This window comes from Triplophysa rosa, linkage group LG22, assembly GCF_024868665.1.
Source record: "Triplophysa rosa linkage group LG22, Trosa_1v2, whole genome shotgun sequence".
Lineage (NCBI taxonomy): Eukaryota > Metazoa > Chordata > Actinopteri > Cypriniformes > Nemacheilidae > Triplophysa > Triplophysa rosa.
Genome location: NC_079911.1, coordinates 18,211,151 through 18,229,529, shown reverse-complemented (window position 1 = coordinate 18,229,529; position 18,379 = coordinate 18,211,151). Strand labels below are relative to the sequence as shown.

Below are 18,379 nucleotides of genomic sequence, written 5' to 3'. Positions count from 1 at the left end.
TCTCTCTCTCTCTCTCTCTCTCTCTCTCTCTCTCTCTCTCTCTCTCTCTCTCTCTCTCTCTCTCTCTCTCTCTCTCTCTCTCTCTCTCTCTCTCTCTCTCTCTGTCTCTCTCTCTCTGTCTCTCTCTGTCTCTCTGTCTCTCTCTCTCTCTCTCTCTCTCTATCTCTCTATCTCTCTGTTTTCCCCATCACTCTTGGGACTTCTCCAGATGTGAAGCTCTTAGGTGGCGAGCAATAAATTTCCTACCTTCTCTAAAAGCAGCAGCGGCCACTGGTGTGTGTCTCCCTGAGGAATCAACCTCTCAGCCAAAACAATGAGCACAGACTTACACTAACATTGTGTGTTGTATGTGCTTTGGATTTTGTTTGTATTTGTTTAACACAATAATCTACAAATAAAGCAAAGGGAAAAACTGAACTGAACATCATGATTAACAGTTGTTGATTGATGGTGGATAAATGTGGACGGTCCTATGATAATGTGACAAGGGTTGTGACCTTTGTGGTGTCATAATGGTTGTGACGGTTTGGCTGAAGGGATTTTGTGTTGTGAATGTCTCCATGAGAACGAGGAAAATCCTTTCTGTCTAAGCAAATTAAAACCAGCTCTCGTTTTAAACATATAATAATCTAAATCCACTAATGCGTCTCTCTGATGTGTTTTTTTCTCTGGGCAGTTTGGTCTGTTCGGGCCGAGAGCCCTGGGCAGGGTGGTGCACGCCGCGGCCGAGGGGCCGAGCCTCAGCAAGGCAGAGTTCATGGGGAAAGTGCGGCAAAGCAACGAGGCCTGCCAGATGGGGGACTTCCAGACGGCCGTGAAGCTTTATGGAGAGGCACTGCGCGCAGACCCGCAGAACTGCATTCTGTACAGCAACCGCTCGGCCGCCCACCTCAAACTGGGCCAGTATCAGACCGCCCTCGACGATGCGGTCAAAGCACGCCTGCTTAACCCAAAGTGGCCGAAGGTAAGTGGGTGGGGCTTGTGCGGGTGAGTCTTATTCAATTCACGCAGTATATTTTGCATTAATAGTCTGAGAGAACATCCTTATCTGCATTTGACGCACCTACCATGAGCTTTAGGCTGAGAGCCAAATTGCCTCTTAGCTGAACATTTCTCTGCCCTGATGTTGACACGCAGTCGCAGCGAAACCTTTCGGCAAAGTCAACGTCTGAAAAATGATCACAGTAGTGGCCTTGCCGCAGGGGTTCATCTGCTCTTGGCAACAGAGTTCGGGTGCACTCTGACGGCCCTTCTAATAAACTTCACTAATGCAAAGGCTTTTCTAGTATGCGCTAATGTTAGTGATCGAACTGCATTAATGGATTAGGTTTTGGTTGCTGGCTTGTTTTAAAGTGATCACATTAGCTTTACCTACATTAGCTTTATTGTGACCATACCCATGTCTATACACGTGTGTTGACCAACAGATTGTACTTGCAGTTAGTTTATCATAAATTGTGTATGTTTGCATCTGGTAAAGATGAAAAATATAAAATGAAGATTAATTTAGATTCAATTTTTTTAAAGCTCTATTCTTTGTTTCGAGCATGTGAGCTCTACTCAAGTATTTTGTAATCAAGTAAACGTGTTTGTTTTAATAGGAACGAAGGATATTGAGTTGTCTATTTTCTCTTGTAAACCATAGAAGTTTCTGCGAGACAAACTCTTGCGCAGACATGAGCGGTAATTCGGTTTGGTCTCGCTCCGACCACACAATCCTCTCCTCCCCGGCCGAGAGCACATGTGGCAAAACCCAGCTTTTAATTTGCTGCAGGGATTCATTGGCAAAGAGAAAAGGGCAGAAATATGGGTTTCATTTAGCTGAACCAAAACGTGTGAAATTATTTTCTTTGTGAGACACGAGGGGGCCGCAAGTGAGAGACCCGGGAGAGAAGAAGTGTTACGGGATAGAGCAGACGGCCTTTCCCTGTATCGGAGAGGTTCTGCTTCCTTTTGGAACAGAATAGGAGGAAGCAGTGGGTGTGGGGCCGAGGCGCTGTTTTGTTGTGGAAATCCTGGACGAGCTCTCCATTAAACTTCTGCTGCGAGTGCAATAATTGCAAAAACAGCCACATTCCACCGACTTTACTAGCCTGAAATGCTGCAGTAGAAAATGTAGGATGCAAAGTTATATTAAACACAAACAAACAAAAGAGGAACGTTTCAGAGGTTGCGATTTTATTTGTTGGAGTATCTTGTTACAGAGACTCAAATGAGAGACTTATTCCAGTGATGTCTTACAGGTTATAGGAATATTTTCAATAGGTGTTCTATCAGAATCACGTGCTGAAATGATTTAAGGGCCATTGTAAACTTGCTGTGTGTTTGTTTATAACGGAAGGAAAAAACAGAAGGAAGTGTGGGAAACATGTTAAATGAAGCAGAATTTCACACAGACAACAGTAAGGCTGTTGTAGTCCTATTTTGATGGAAAGCTGTTGATGTTTTCCTCTCCGTCACGAGAGGTCGCGGCGAATGATGAATGTGCGGAGAACGCAGACGAGTGCTGCTTCATCAGCATTCTGCAGACGCTGAGCACTGCACCGCTGAAAGACGCTGGAGAGATGTGTGTGTTTTCTGTGTGTTTATGAGCCTTTTGTGGTTCAGGACGAGAGGTGTTGTGTCAGTTTGGAATAGGAGATACAAGCGCAAAAAACAGTGTTTTTATCAGAATTTTGATGCATAATTATATATTTATAGTAATATACTGTAGCTTTGTATGTCTGTCTATCTCCATCTTTCTATTTGTCTTTCTGTCTATATATCTATAACTGTATTTTTATCTGTCTATCTTTGTCTATTTTTCTGTCTGTCTGTCTGTCTGTCTCTTTCTGTCTATATCTCCATTTTGTATGTCTAGCTTTCTGTCTATATTTTTTTATCTGTCAATCTCTGTTTCTGTCTGTCTAGCTACTGTAGGTCTATATTTTAATTTATAAAAGAGACAATTTCAAAATCAGTTTTTCTGATTTTAAAAATGACAATTATAGGTATGTGTTTAGGTAAAATTATAGTTTCTTTCAAATTTCAAATAAAAATATTATTTCTGTATGCATTTATATTCACTTTTAAGCAATACAACAGTACAATTTCCACATGTATTTAGAAAAAGTTCAAACATAATTTTTTAAAATCTGATTTAATCTGATAACCTGGATTTTTTTGTGTCTTGTCATGCTGTCAATCTTTCACATTGCTGTTGGATGACTTTGTCACTCCCTATGATTTGATTTTGTTGAAATTCAACAGAGACTTGACTGGAATGGACACAATATATGTAGAAATGTGGATTAAATACAACTTTGCAATGGGCTCTTCATTTTTCCCCCGGCGCTGTATTTCTAAGCAAACATCTGTATATATTTCTCGTTCTAAGTCTTTTTATCTATTTGTCCATCTATCGTTTTCTTTATCTACTTTATGTATGCGTCTTTCTCTCTCTCTCTCTCTCTCTCTCTCTCTCTCTCTCTCTCTCTCCCTCTCTGTAATGAATCTGCTGAAAGAGATTGTTCACCCAATAATATCCAATATAAATATTTAATATTGTAGATGGTCCATCGCTTCAGCTCGTAATTGGCTTTGTAGTGTCGTCTTATGTCATAGTGCAGTGCAGTGGAGGGAAGAGACATGGCGATGACATGCTAGGTCAGGTCATAGCAATATTCCTGCTGTGGCGTCACAGCGGGGTCACGGCTGAGCTTGACTTTAATTAAGGCTCAATGGCGGCGGCCACTCTGAGAAGGCTATTTACCTCTGTCTGGTCTGTCCAATGCAAACCCCCTCTTTCCAGCAGTCTGTAGACGTCTGTGTGGGCACAACAGCCATATTTTACGCTTTCCGAAGACTCATGGGAAACAGGAGACTGCGAGAGCGACGCTGCACATATCAACAAACACGCTATGGACACAAAATGATGAAATGAAAGACGAGAGATCGCTTTTGTTTTTGTGAGATCATTGTACCCCATTTACATGCCTGTTTATGCGTGACGCAAATGCTTTTTTATGTCTTTTTATTAGCATTTCATGGGTGAAATCATCATTCTGAGAGGTCGGCTGTTTTCTTACATTCCCTGCGTGTTTTTACTTCGAATAGCTTTTCTTGAAAGAGTTTTTGCCGTTTCTCTGTGTGGTTGCTAGGATGACATGCTCAAGCATGCAAGTGTTCAGAAAACTCACACCTGGAGCTCCGCTTAGACTTCAAAGAGACGGTAATTCATGAAGATTCACTCAGTCCATCTTTATTCCTAAAATCTGTTTCTGTCGGTTTGATTCGCAGCCCTCGTGCTGATCAAAGACATGTGCCACTGACTGTATTGTGTAAACAGATGAAGGGATTATATTGAACTGTGTATGAATGCAAATTCGAATCATGAGGTGACTTGCGATTTCGAGATCTGTGCACAGCAGGACAGGTCACCTGTTTCTAAGCGTTGATGGTTATTCAGTACTGATACGGTCAAGATTGTTTAATAAAGAAGTCTCACAACACTCAGCGTTATTGCAATATGATAATGTTGAATAAGAATTGATTTATTATTGAGAAATGTAAGCAATTTGTATGATATGTGATATAGATGAATAAGAAAGTTCAATACGTACAATAGGAAAAAGCTGTTGAATATTTTTAAAACCTGCAGAAACGTGTAGTGCTTGAAACAATAAGCCCTTCCAATATCTGTCAGTTCAGATTGATGTTACCTGACATCTGCGTTGTCACCGGTGTATTGTGAAGAACTTGAAGGTGATTTCTGCTACAGCGCTTCAGTTAAACTGTGAAACTCGATAAGACGTCTTTTATTATGAAGGAAATTCCATTCAGATCACACATCACAGTATTACCGTAGTCAGCAAGGACATGTCGTGTGTTTAGAAATTAAAGAGCTTCGTGCAGGCGAAACGTCCATCTCATCATTTTGAAACCCATCTGGGAAGATCTTCAGCCTGGAAAGCCCACAGGCCCATTTTCCCATAGTGCACTGGGGCCAGAACTTCTCTCCCTGTTGACGTCTGTGACACCCTGTTCTTATAAAGCAATATTCAAACCACTCCGTAATCTTCTCCTGAGGGAAACGCATGGACGAGGGGGCTCAGCAGTACTGACACGCAAGCATGACATTTACTGCATTAAAAACACTCATCTCGTGCTCTTAAATTTCCAGTTTCAGCAGCGTTTCACTGTGGAAGCTGGGTGGATGTGTTTAATTCAATAGGGGGTGCAAAACATGTGTTTTAAACAGACTAGTTGTTGAGTTTGGCTGGTTTGTAGTGATGTTCATAGATAAGATTCAGATGCATTGTATGCAGCTCCTAGAGACCTATGAATTATGTAGTATAACAGAAATGATGTTCACAGCGGATGGTTTTCACAAAGTCCAATTGTCTTTATGTTTTATGTTGTAGGTGGTTAGAAAAGCGCTGCTTTGATGGCTGAATCATGGTGGTTTAAAGAGAATGAATTTAGAGATCTCAAAGAGGATTTTAACACGTAACTGCTCAAATAAAAAATCATCATCTCAAATATTAGGTATATTCATTTATTTTCATATTTCTACTATGATTTTACTAGCATGCATTAAACGCCACAAACTATTCGCTTTTGATATCACTGTAAATATCATCATAAGCTCTGGATTTCTGTTCTTCTCTGTATTTCATTTGAACTCCCCTTTCCATCCATTTATTTTCTCTTTCTCTTTTAAATTTTAATACGAGGCCCTGAAGTGCTTTCTTGGATGAATAAAAGAAAACAGTTCGGCCTGTTGTACGGCAAGCCTTTGTATCGGCTCTACACAGCCATGTTTGTGCGAGTTTTCAGGCCCCTTTCATGTTAATGGGGCCCTTGAGGCCAGAAGTGTTGGAGACATCACCGCTATGCAGACTTTCTGTCCTTTCTTAGAGTTTAACATGCATTGCCAACGCTTGCAGCGCTGGGCTGGCACTCAGCGACATCACGGCCCCCTCTGTGAGTGAATGAACCGGCCTTTAGATGCTTTCTCTTCTCGGAGCGTAAAGAAAGTTGTTACTCCATCATCGTCCCTTAAATGTATTTTTTTGGATGAAGCCAAATGTTTAAAAGATGTTTTTCTTTGGGAAACTTGCTTGTTATCTATAAGCGGAGTGCACATGTCTGTAGGATTCAAAGAAGCTGTGTTGTCTTGCAAATAACATGTTTAGAACAAGATCGGGTCATATTTGACCCTATAAAGAAATAGGAAATGATGTTTCGCTTAAAGCAAAGAAAGCCTATTTCTGAATTTAATGAATGAAAAAATTGAGAATGATGATACTTGCAAAAAGAATCAGAAAGGGACAATGTTTAAAATCGTAATATCTTTAAAATAGGCTTCATTTTCTTTATGCTAAATATTTGTTAAATATTATGTCAAATATACATTGTTTTTCGTTTTAGGTTGAAATGTTCTGTTTTTTTGTGTGCGAGATTTACCCAGACCAACGTGACCCTAGCAATTCTCAAAGCAAACACCAGAGGGAACCGTCCACTCATCCGTAACAACACTCTGCTCCTATTACAGTCCAAGAAAAAGTTTGGAAAGTCTTCTTGGATGAGAGTTGGTGAGATCATATCAAAAACAATACAGACCTCCCAACATCTATGCATCATGGACGTTGCCATGGTGATAACAGAACGTCATCACCCCTCGATAAAACCCCACCTGCTTCCACATGTGTTTTTGGCAAAACACTCTCCACAAACGGGTAGCACACGTGTTATATAGATCCTATAAAGGTCAATGTAATTACTCGGCTAATGTTAAACATAATTAGCTAGTCTTTAGCGTTTAGCCTTTAGTTGGCCCACGCTAAACCACTAATACATTTTACTGGCGTCGTGAAAGTAAACGTCAAACCATTTGCTAATTAAAAACATAAAGCCGCTCCGCTTCACTCCAGTTGTATTTGACTGTAATATGTGTTTTTGAAATATTCTCCTCAGATTCTCAGCTCTATTCAATTATCAAAGAACAAAGACAGGTTGAGTTCAAAGTTCTTCAGTAAAGCCGGATTGTCTTATTACTGGATGGCATCGCTAAGCGTAGCCGGGATCACAGAGTGGGTCACATGCAGATGAGAGGTGACAGGCGAGCACCGTGTCACTGCTTTGTGTCGACTCCATCACATGACAATTTTTTCACTGGGTTCTTCAGATTAGGCAGATGTCTTCTTTAGAGCTCCTTTCAAAGCATATTTCATGTATAGGGCTCATTCTTTGTGGTATGAGATTGTTCGCTTAAAAATAAAAAAATCATCATTTATTCACCCTCATGTGATTGCAAACTCGTGTGTGACTCTTTCTTCGCTGGAACACAAAAGAAGATATTTTGAAAAATGTCTGCGTGTTTTTGAGTTCATAGTCATACTGTGGAAGTCAATGGAATTTAATGTTGTTTGGTTATCAATTTTCTTTCAAATATCTTCTCTTGTGATGTGCAGAAGAAAGAAAGCCATACAGGTTTTGAATAACATGAACGTGAGTAAATGATAAAGAATTTTTTTATTATTAATTAAACTATACCTTTAATGTCTTAATATACTGCATAAAATTTAAACCATTTTCAAGCTGGAGATAATAACGGGTAGGTTTCTTTTATCACAATATTACAATTAAAAAAATGAAAGTGATGAATGAAGTCATTTTAACACTGAATACTGTAATATCCCAGGTGCTATGAACAAACGTCTGCAGTGAAAAAGTTGCTATTCATCAATCAATAGTGCTATTTCAGGTGTTTCTTCATTTTATCTCATTCTTAATTGAAATGTTTCAAACGTTTCTGAAATTCGGGTTTACCTTTGAATAGTTTCTTAAAGCGATACTCCACCCAAAAATGAAAATTCTGTCATTACTTACTTTGTGAGTAAATGATGACAGAATTAAAATTTTGGGGTGAACTATCCCTTTAAAGTTAGAACACAACCGTATTCCTTTTTAAACAACAGAGCGTTTAAATGTTTTGCATATGAAGAATGACTGAGCCTGAAATCACTGGTAATTCACCATTCAAGCGGATAATTCCACAATACAGTTTTTCTCTCTGGGGTTTACAATGATTTGCTTTTAGGAGGCAATGGAGCCGTCGCGTTAAAATGGTATAAACAGCTCGCAATCGCAGAGGTCACAGCATGTGCGTTTGATTCTGAAAACAAAGCGTGTGACACTTTAACGCATTATTCCACACGGATGGGGATGCATTTGTTGTGTTCAAATGAAAAGGACGTTGGTGATGTGGAGTCGTAGCTCAATATGTGTGCGCTCATTTTGTAAAACATGTTTCCCTCTGATTGTCAATAAGCAGGAGTTCAGGAGTGAAATGTTTTATGTTACGACGTGACATGAATCGACGTATTGGTTGAGTGAATATTCCTCAAGTTGCTTTCGAGATCTGAGACGCTTTTAGAAAAAGGACTAAATGATGTAATCTATCTCTTTGTCAGGTGGACGTGAAATTGATGGTTTATCTTTCTGCTAAATGGTCGCTATCAATCTGAGGCTTTTTAGTTTGACGGGGATGTGCGGTTACACCGCTGCCTGTCTCCTATTGGGCGAGAGGTCAGTATGCAAATGAAGTTTTGACAGACAAGGGCAGCGTATATCAGTGATGTCAGACAAACATGTCCATCTCTCTAGTGGGTGAGTCCTGAGTTTGATGTTGATAACAAGGTCATTGCTGGATCTTATCTCCATACCGTGTCTCAAGGATTTAGCAGCTCATGAGTATTTGAATGAAGACTTTAGGTCGACCAGAAAGTAAAATATACACGACTTATCCATCACTTAGAAAAGTATCGTCCAACCTCTTCACAACCTGTGTTGTTTTTGTTGTTATGTGTAGGTCTGTTTCTCTCTGGCAGTACAGTAGATGAGTACAGAGACATTCACATACGCTGACGTGGTGCAGAGTAACAGGTTTAAGGCCAAAGTATGGTCTGTCCGTCTGCGTTCTCGCGCCGTCCGGATGACGCAATTTTCGTCATCAGAAGGGTCCGCGGTCGTCCGCACACCCCGTCCGCGTGCAGCCCATTTTTTGACACCTCGCAGACGTGCGCGAAAAAAGTGCACTAGTCCACTAGGGGTCAATACACACACAGAAAGTGTGCAGTGTGCCGTTGTCGACGAAGAATGATACAAAACCAACACGCTGAAACCAAGGACATTAAGCTAAGAAGCATATCCTTCTCCATACTGTTTGGTTGTTGTTCTTGTTGTCTTGCTGTTTGCTTGGATTGTTTGGAATGGCGAAAACGCTTCCTCAATCATTAATTTGTTGCGGGTTTGTGAATATCGCGTCTCAGCACTGCCCTCTGATGGTCTGGTAGAGCACACATGCTCATTTGTATTGCGCATGTGTTGAACTCGGACGTCCGCGCTTAACCCGTGATGAGTATGCACAGGAAGCTGTGCGGACGCGAAAAGTCAAGTATGCCCGGGCCTTTATAGAGGGCACATGATTCGTGTTTGGCCTCCTACTGTAATTGGTCGTGATCTGGCTGGTGGAGGAGCAGCTGTAATTGGTTTAAATGCTCAGGAGGTGTGTTAACTGTGTCTGTGTGTGTGTGAAGATGAAAGAGAGAGTTCCTATGTGTGTGTGTGTGTGTGTGTGTGTGTGTGGAATGAGTATGATGTGTGTAGAATGAGTATGGTGTGTATGTGTGTATAGAATAAGTGCTGTGTGTGTGCATTGGAAATAAGTCTGTGTGCGTGTAGAATAGACTGTGTGCGTGCGTGTGTGTGTCTATGTGTGTAGTATGAGCCTATAGTAAGTGTGTGTGTAGAATAAGCAGTGTGTGTGTGCGCGTGTGTAGAATGAGGCTATAGTTTGTGTGTGTGTGTGTGTGTAGAATAAACCATGTGTGTGAAATAAGCCTTGTGTGTGTCTTTGTGTAGAATGAATGCTGTGTGTGTATGTAGAATGAGTCCTGTGAGTGTGTGTTGCTGCGTCCCAATTCGCCTACTCATACTACGCCCTTAAAGTACTGTTTTTGTCATGTAAAAGTGTACACATTTTAGTGCGTAGCAAAACTATATGCACGCATAGTAACGGAAGTGGCCGTTATTGCCTAGACGACACTGTGATCATTAAAGGCCCAATGAAATCAAAATGAACGTTTTTTTCCTTTTATAAAAAATAAGTGAGCCTTAAGAACGTATATAAAACTGATATGCTCCTATGCGCTGACAAAATTCCCATTTAGAAGATATAAGCCTTGACAGTCTGGCACGTGCGCTCAAAAAAATCTAGAAATTCCATGACATCACGCTACACTTCAGCCTCTTGTCAAAGTTCTCGTCCAATCAAATCCGCTTTAGAATCCAAAGAGTCCCGTCCCCTTCACTATGCGGAAGCGGCGCCTCATATCAGCCACTTGCTCGCACGCACATTTGTTATGGAATGAACCTTTTGTGTGTGCGCATGTGTAGAAAGAACCCTGTATGTGTGTGATATGTGCGTGTGCGTGTGTAGAGCGGGCCCTGTGTGTAGAATGAGGGGTGTGTGTGCGCGTGGGTGCAGGACAGCTGCTTACGCTACACACTCCGACATCTGCTGCAGCCTCTCCGGAGGCGACGACTCGCTGTATCAGCGATCACGCACACACACACGATCACCTCCTCTCAGCACATGCTCCGGTGCCAAAGCCTTCACTTTTAACTAGCTCAGCTTTGTTTCATGTGATCAATATATTTCTCACAATGTATTTTAATCACATGTTGTCATTGTTTAGTGTTTGTGGTGTTTTTTTTTTGTGTAGTAATAGTGTGTGTGTTGGGGGTGTGGCTGAGGTGTGTGTGTGGGTGATGTATTAAAAAAAAGACTGCCGCATATGGTTTTGCGCGTCTCCCCATAGGCAACACTTTGAAGATGCTGGTTTGGCCTGGCATGTGAAATAAACCCAGACCTTCTTTCTTTCTCTTTCTCCCACACATACACAGCTCTAGGCTCGGCTTCCCACCCTGGGAATGATCTCTATATTGGCTTGAAACCCTCCTCTTCTCTGCTTTGTTCCTACATTGAGTCTAATGCCTGTTGACAGACCCTGAATGACAAAAGCGTGCCGGAGTTTCCCAGTATATGGAAAAACTCGGATCTGTTTGCAGACACTCCTACCGCACGTGTTGCCAGAGCTCTGAATGCTTGCCGGTCTACCTGCGGGTTTCTGAAAGCCCCAAACGCAGGGATTGTTTGTGAGAGCTTGGCTTATGCGAGTCTCTTAGATCAAAAGAGTCGGAGCAGAGATGAAGCCGTGTTTCGGGAGGGTGGCCCGTCCATCTCTTGACTCCTCGTGATGTCCCAGAGGAGAAGTTCATCGCTCAGAGGTTTGACTTCCAGAGGTCTTCGTTATGGTTTGGTTGCGTCTCAGGAAAATTGTATTGCTCAGATGTCGCTCGAGGAGATTTCATGGAGTTCTCAGTTGTGTTTTGTTTTTGTATCAACTTAGTCTCAGATGTTTCTCCTGAGGAGAAATAAAAAGAGAAACAAACGAGAGTGTAATAGTTGATACACATGAAGAGTTTGGAGGTGTAAAATGAACGTATAGGTAAAAATCTGGATTTGGGTCAATTTGATGAGAAACGATTGAGTTCATATTGAGATCTTCAATAATATTGACTTTTGAGTTCAGTTCGAGTCATTGTTGACGTCTCTTCTGAAACTCCAATGACAGAGACATATGTGAGATGTCTGACTCTTTCTCAGGAGAAATATCTGGGACGCAGGAGACTTAAGCGAAAGTTTTAGTTTGCTCTTCATTTAATCTCATTGATGTCTAAGATACTGTAAATAATTGAGAGGTTTCATTTTTATGGGTTGTTCTAAAAGTCTAAAAGTGTAAAGAATGAAAGAGTGTAGGGCTATACAAATATTGAATAGCATAGGTCTTGCATTTGAATTCATAAGAAAACCATTGCTCAGATTTGCCACGCTCCCAAATTCCTCACGCTTTTAGCTCATGAGAAACATCATTGTCTTGAGATTGCGATGAAAGGAGAAACATTCTGAAGCGATTTTTCTTCCTACTACCCTGCGCTATAGTTCACGTTGGACTTTTTAAACGCACACATGCTTTCAGCTTTTTCGTGATGAATGTAACATTAATTATCTAAATAGTAATAATGAAAACGTTAATTCTGCCCTGCGCTCCCGACATCATTTCCCCGCTCTTTTCAATGATAGCTCATTTTATTTCTACTCTATTTTCCCTCACACCGCTGCCAGGGAGACCATTAAAACAAGGTCTCATCTGTTTCTCTGCCCTCTCATCTCGCGAGCCGCTGAGGTATATACGCTGGAAGGAAAAATCCAGAAGGCGAATGTGTGGAACCACTAATAACTGGGTCCGGTCTGCAATTTCCAGGGGAGGGTTGAACTTAATGAACAATCAAATAAAGGATTTGAAATTACAGACCTTTGGAGGGAAAGAATCTGAGGTCGCCTTCGCTTGTGAGAAATCTCGTCGCTCGGAGAGGTTGGCTGGAGGAGCGAGGGGCCTTATGAAGGGCGAATGTTTGGCATGGCAGGTTATTATGTTCCATTGCCATCGCACACTTTTTCTCCTTCCAGGAGTTTGACCATCAGTGCATTTAAATGCAGGAAAATCTCACAGCAGCAAAAGGGTTTCTGCATTTATTTACTTGAAACACTTAATTGAAGTCATTAGTGCGGTGGTTAATTTGTCTTTTCGCTGAGGTGATTCAGCCATTTATTGACTAATCCACAGGGGCACACAGAATTTTTGGCCTGAGGATGTTTGACTATGTAGTCAGTTCACACACTGTTGTACCGTAGTATATACTGGATTAGCACGGTGTTTATCAGCGGCCTGTAGCTCTGGTCTGATGTGAGACCTCCGGGGAATACAGATGTTTCTGCTGGAGGATGTATTAGTGGGTCCAATAGGGGGCGCTCTTCCTGGGGTTGACATTATCCCTGTTATAGTCCTCCTTATGTGGTTGTAAATGTAATCCTGTATATGACTCTTTCTCTTTGAAACACAAAAGAAGATATTTTGAGAAATGTCTCCGTGGTTTTGTGTTCACACAGTGGAAGTCAATGGGGTTGCAGATGAAAATGGGACTGCAGATGAAATTTAGCTCTGTAGCTACTTTCGGGGGCAGTCATTGACAGTCCATTGTCCCTGTTAAATAAAAACTGGGGTTCAGCGTTGTTTGATCATCAACATAATTCAAAATATCTTCTTGTGTGTTCTGGAGAAGAAAAGTAATATCGGTTTGGAATGACATGAGGATGATTAAATGATGACAGAATTTAAGTTTTTGGATAATCTTCCCTCAAGTCATAAAATACTGTATGTTAACAGGTTTTATGTGTTTTTTTAGAACCGGCTTAAAAGTAATAGTTCACCCAAAAATGGTCCCCATTGACTTGACTATAGTCATTTTTATTCCCTACTATAGAATGTCAAACAGGACCATTTTTTTTTGGCTGAACTATTACTTTAAAGGCTTGTTGACTGATCAATATTCAGGACTGAAGTTATCCATCTTATAATTGAGGATATTTAAGTTTATCCCAACATCAGTTCACGTGGTTAGGCTCTGCATTCAGTGTTTTTCAGAGTGCTTTATGTTTTCCACCTCTGAAATCCTCTTATTCAATTTCTCGCACACCAAACGGTGATCATTTGATCATTCTAATCCTTGTATTTAAATATTTAAGTTTTTTTTCCTGCTGTACATTTAATAATTTATGATCAAAATGACTTATTTTATGATTGGTGACTCTTTAATATGGTGTCAATAATACATTTGTTAATGTAATTTTTGCATCTCAGCTTAAAGTACAATTTAGATTATATTTATGGGTGGTTTCTGTTTATAGTGTTCCTTTTTTTGTTTATAGTGTTGTAGCTCAGACGGTAGAGCACTACACTAGCAGTGCAAAGGTCATGGGTTTGAATCACAGGGAATCAGGGATGGATTACTGACCGGGCCAATGGGTCCAGTGTCCAGGGGCCCTTGGCTACCATGAGCCCGAGGGGGCCCTGGGCTTCAAGATCCAGTTTGGCACAGAAAACCCAACAACAATGAAAACAAATGTTTATCTATGTTTAATATATGGGTCCCATAGCCTATACAAGGCCTCTGTGGATACCCTGTAAAAAATGAAATGATCAACAAATCATGGCAAAATATGTTTTTATGTTACTTAACTTATTAAATTAAATTTAACTTATTAAAGGCGCAGTTCTTGAAAATCAGCGGCCACTAGCTTTGTATTATAGTTTTGCAACGAATCTCTGAGTCATTTGCCCACCCCTCCCTTTCGAATTACGACGGAGGCCGCAACAGTAAAAAAAGATGTCGTCTACTGAGACAGCGGATAGTAGTGATACAAGCAGGTAAGGCAATATATTAACGTAATTAATCATTTAACATGTATTCTATTGCGAAAGTTACTGTTACAATTCTATAATTAGATATATTTCTTGCGTGCTATCTAGTACACGCTGAGAGTAGTGAAGTAACTAAAGTTAGCTAATCATAAATAGCAACGCTGTTCAAAGCGTTTGATCTGACAGCGACATAGGCAGTTAGGTGTAAGTTAGTAGACGTTTGTCTCCCCCTTTGTAAAGTCAGGAACAACCGGAGTACGTACCGCAGGGACGGAAAAACATTATTATTCGGAGGTTATATGGCCATTTGTATAAAATGCTAACGTTACCGTTTCAACAAAACAGTTGTTTGGTAAACATTGAAAAAGTGGAAACATTGAAAATGTTGAATTATCTTACCAGTCTAGCAGAAAACAGACAACTTCGGCGTCACCTTGAAAACATTTGTCTTTCAACAGTGCCTTCCATCTGGTAATAGATACACCGATGTTTATCCTGGATTTATGCCGCCATTTGTCTCTAATTCGTCTGGCAGCATCACGTTTGCGCTTCTTTGACGACGGAGATTCACGCTCTGTCGGCTCTTGTGCACAATACGCATGGTCCTCCATTTTATCAAAACTTCTAAGACAGAACAATCAATTGCTTCAGCTAGACGACGACTACTCCTCCTCCTCTCCGTACTACGACTTACTACTTTGTGCGTCTTCAACTCAGTGATGACGCAAGCTGCGTCTAAAAACACACACGAAGACCAACATATACGAAACGCGCTCTGTAGAGCTGTTTGTCCGTTAGAGCTTACTGTACAAAACATGGCTGCGCAACATAACAAATTCGATGTAGATAGGCCCGCTCCCTATGTAGATACAACTGGTTTATTCTAAGGTAATAAAAACATAACTTTTCATTACGTAAGGTTTTTATACACATCTAAAGACACAGTTTTGTATGTTATATTGTATTTCTGTTAATAGATCATACAAAACATCCCGCACTGTACCTTTAATTCAATTACAGCACATTTAAATGCATTTTCTGAACCTTTTGCTTGATGATTTTATGTTTACAGACATGTCGCAGGGGCATTTATGGTGAGAAATCATTTTTTATTTATGTGATGCCTTAAATACGTGTATATTTGACAGTTAATTAAAGACGTGTGTTTCATACGCCTTAATTTGGTCCATTGTTGATTTCTCACTGTGTTCACTATTCATTATCATCTTAACTTTCACTTTCTATAACTGTGAATGCACAGCTAAGGGAAAGAAGAGAGGGGCCCTTGGAGGTAACCGGCCCCGGGGCCCTTTGAAGTCATAATCCGTCCCTGCAGGGAACACACACACATTAAAAAAATGTATACCTTTTGATAAAAGCTTCTTTTCATAGCATTTCTATATGGTTGCTTAGGTGTTCTGAATAGTTTTTCATTTGTTGCTGTGTGGTTTCTTTAGCACCTTTTCTTTAAAGGGGATGTACAACAATGTTTCATGCATTCTGACTTCTTTACAATGTTAAACGTGCTGTCTTCTCATGCTTGACATGGTCAACTTGTCAAAAAACGAGTTGGAGGTATGACGTAGTATTTCTGTGTTCGATTTACTCCCCCAGCGTTCTTATAGGTTTCTGAAAGTTTTTTTTAACATGAAAATCAGTTTGTAACAACTTTTCTTAGCGATAGGAAGACCCACTTACCATCAAGATTGGCTGCGTTGCGTCAAGATTGGCTGTGCTGTGGGGCTGCAGCTCGTTACTCTTGTGATAGTGAGAGATGTTGAGGTGTGTTTTTAGCATTTTAGTGATGGATGTTATATAAACGGTGGATATAACGCTGGATTTGGAAATCGTTTGAAACTGATAGATGGCACGGTCCTAGCGCTAAAAGATGCCGGACATGAACCGCACGCGGTAAGTGAAACTGAGTCATATGTCTGTGTTTTGTTGGCATGGGTGCGCACATGCTTTAGTTCCAACCCCCCATCCCCCCCACACACGTCATATGTTTTCGGAAATAATCGTACAGCTGTATCTGTCTTTTATAATTGCGATCAAACTCTATAAATGCGATCAAAGACTCTACGGATATTTGAATGGTGCGATACTATTCTGTAAGTACTCAAGATTAACATGAGATATGCAGAAACTGTCTGAGTCACAGCCACTTTAACAAGCCACATGTTTAAGGGATCGATCATGTCCGTTGCACAAGCAGTCCACCATTTACTGCTCACTCTTAGACACCATATTATACTGACATTTACATTTATTGATTTAGCAGATGCTTTTATCCAAAGCGACTTAGAGGAGTGCAGCTGTTGTAAACATAGCAGAATGTTACATTCACTGGCTGTCTTATTTATATTCATGGCTTTTCCACGTGTCAATGTAACGTTTGAATGTTTGACAGGTCGTCTGTCAGTGTATCTGGCCAGTGTTCAGACAGGTGACCTCTTGACCTTTGCCCTCCCCAGAGTGTGAAAGCCAGAGTCACTTCCGCCCAGCTGAATTCTCTGTATCTCTTCATCTGTCCTTGTGCTTTCCTGTTACTGCCTCAGGATACCCCCCCCCTTTCTGTTTTCTCGATTGTGTGCTTGTTGATGTCATTCACATGAGCCTTGAGACACAACTGCTGTGAGGAACCAACACAACAATCTTCTGTTCTGGTAAAGGAAAAAATCCCTCATCATTGACTCACCCTTGTTTCTTTAAGAGAGAAACGATAGGTGTGTGTGAGAAAACTGTTCATATTTTTGCATATTTTGTGAGATTGAAGCCAAAACAATCCCAAAACTCCACCTGACTTTTAAGAAATTACTGTGTGCTTCATTGTTTCGTTTTTTCATCTCTCACCCTTTAAGAACATGGTCGGTATTTCACCGTTCATCTTTGAAATGTTCTTTGTGATGGATTGTTTTTCAATACGAGTAATTTGGGGCTGTTTTGTGGTGTGGTTGTAAAAAGCAGCTTAACTGCCCTCTGTTGTTGCGCAATTTTGTATGTCTTTAACCACCAACAATTGAGCTGCGCTTTATTATAGTCATTTGAACAGTAAGTGGTCATTGTGTCCTGCTGTGCTTAAAATCAATAGAACAAAATAAGAAATAATATTTAGGAGCGTTTCTTTACATCGTGACATTTCGTTAACACTTTAGTATAGGGAACAATTCTCACTATTAACACGTTGCTTATTAGCATGCATATTATTAGAATATTGGCTGTTTATTAGTACTCATAAAGCACATATTCTGCATGACCATGGGCCGGTTGCATAAACTGCTTAGACTAGTTTTAGAAGTTAGTCATCTAATTTTTTCCTTCAAGACTGGTCATAACTTCTTTAAATCAGTTACATAAAAAGGTAGATTGGGCTAATTGAAATATGAAAAGTAAGACCGATTAGTCCTAACTAGGGCTGTCAAACGATTAATCGCGATTAATCGCATCCAGAATAAAGGTTTGTGTTTACATAATATATATATCTGTGTACTGTGCATATTAATTTTGTATTTATAAAGACAAAACATACACATACTTGTCTATAAATTTTAAATGTATTCATTTATATTGACCAATAATTGAAATTGTAAATAAAAGTTTATTAATAGTTATATTTTATATTTTTCTTAAATATATGCATTTATGTGTATGTGTTTATAAATACAAAATTAATATGCACAGAACACCAGCATATATTTTGTAAACACAAACTTTTATTCTGGATGCGATTAATCACGATTAATCGTTTGACAGCCCTAGCTAACTAATTGCTAGTCAGTGAGGCTAGTTGTTAAGACGCAGTCTTAATTTAGCGTCTAAGTTTATGCAACTGGGCCCATATTCTACATCCCTAATCCTAACTATTAATAAGCACCAAATTAGGAGTTTATTGAGGCAAAAGTCGTAGTTAATGGTTTGTTAATAGCGAGAATTTGACCTTAAAATCACCACACATCCTATCATGATGTAAATACTTAACCATTTATATTAAATAAATAAAATGAAACAGT

The 18,379-nt window shown here is 40.1% G+C and overlaps 1 protein-coding gene across 1 annotated transcript in view; it reads left to right on the top strand.

The window, feature by feature from the left end:
* ttc28 (tetratricopeptide repeat domain 28) overlaps nt 1-18,379 on the top strand; it is a 189,142-nt gene that overhangs the window by 5,129 nt on the left and 165,634 nt on the right. Inside the window, exon 2 of the mRNA XM_057320454.1 lies at nt 677-964. Within this exon, the coding sequence (XP_057176437.1) occupies nt 677-964 (288 nt within the window). The remainder of the gene's footprint in view (nt 1-676; nt 965-18,379) is intronic.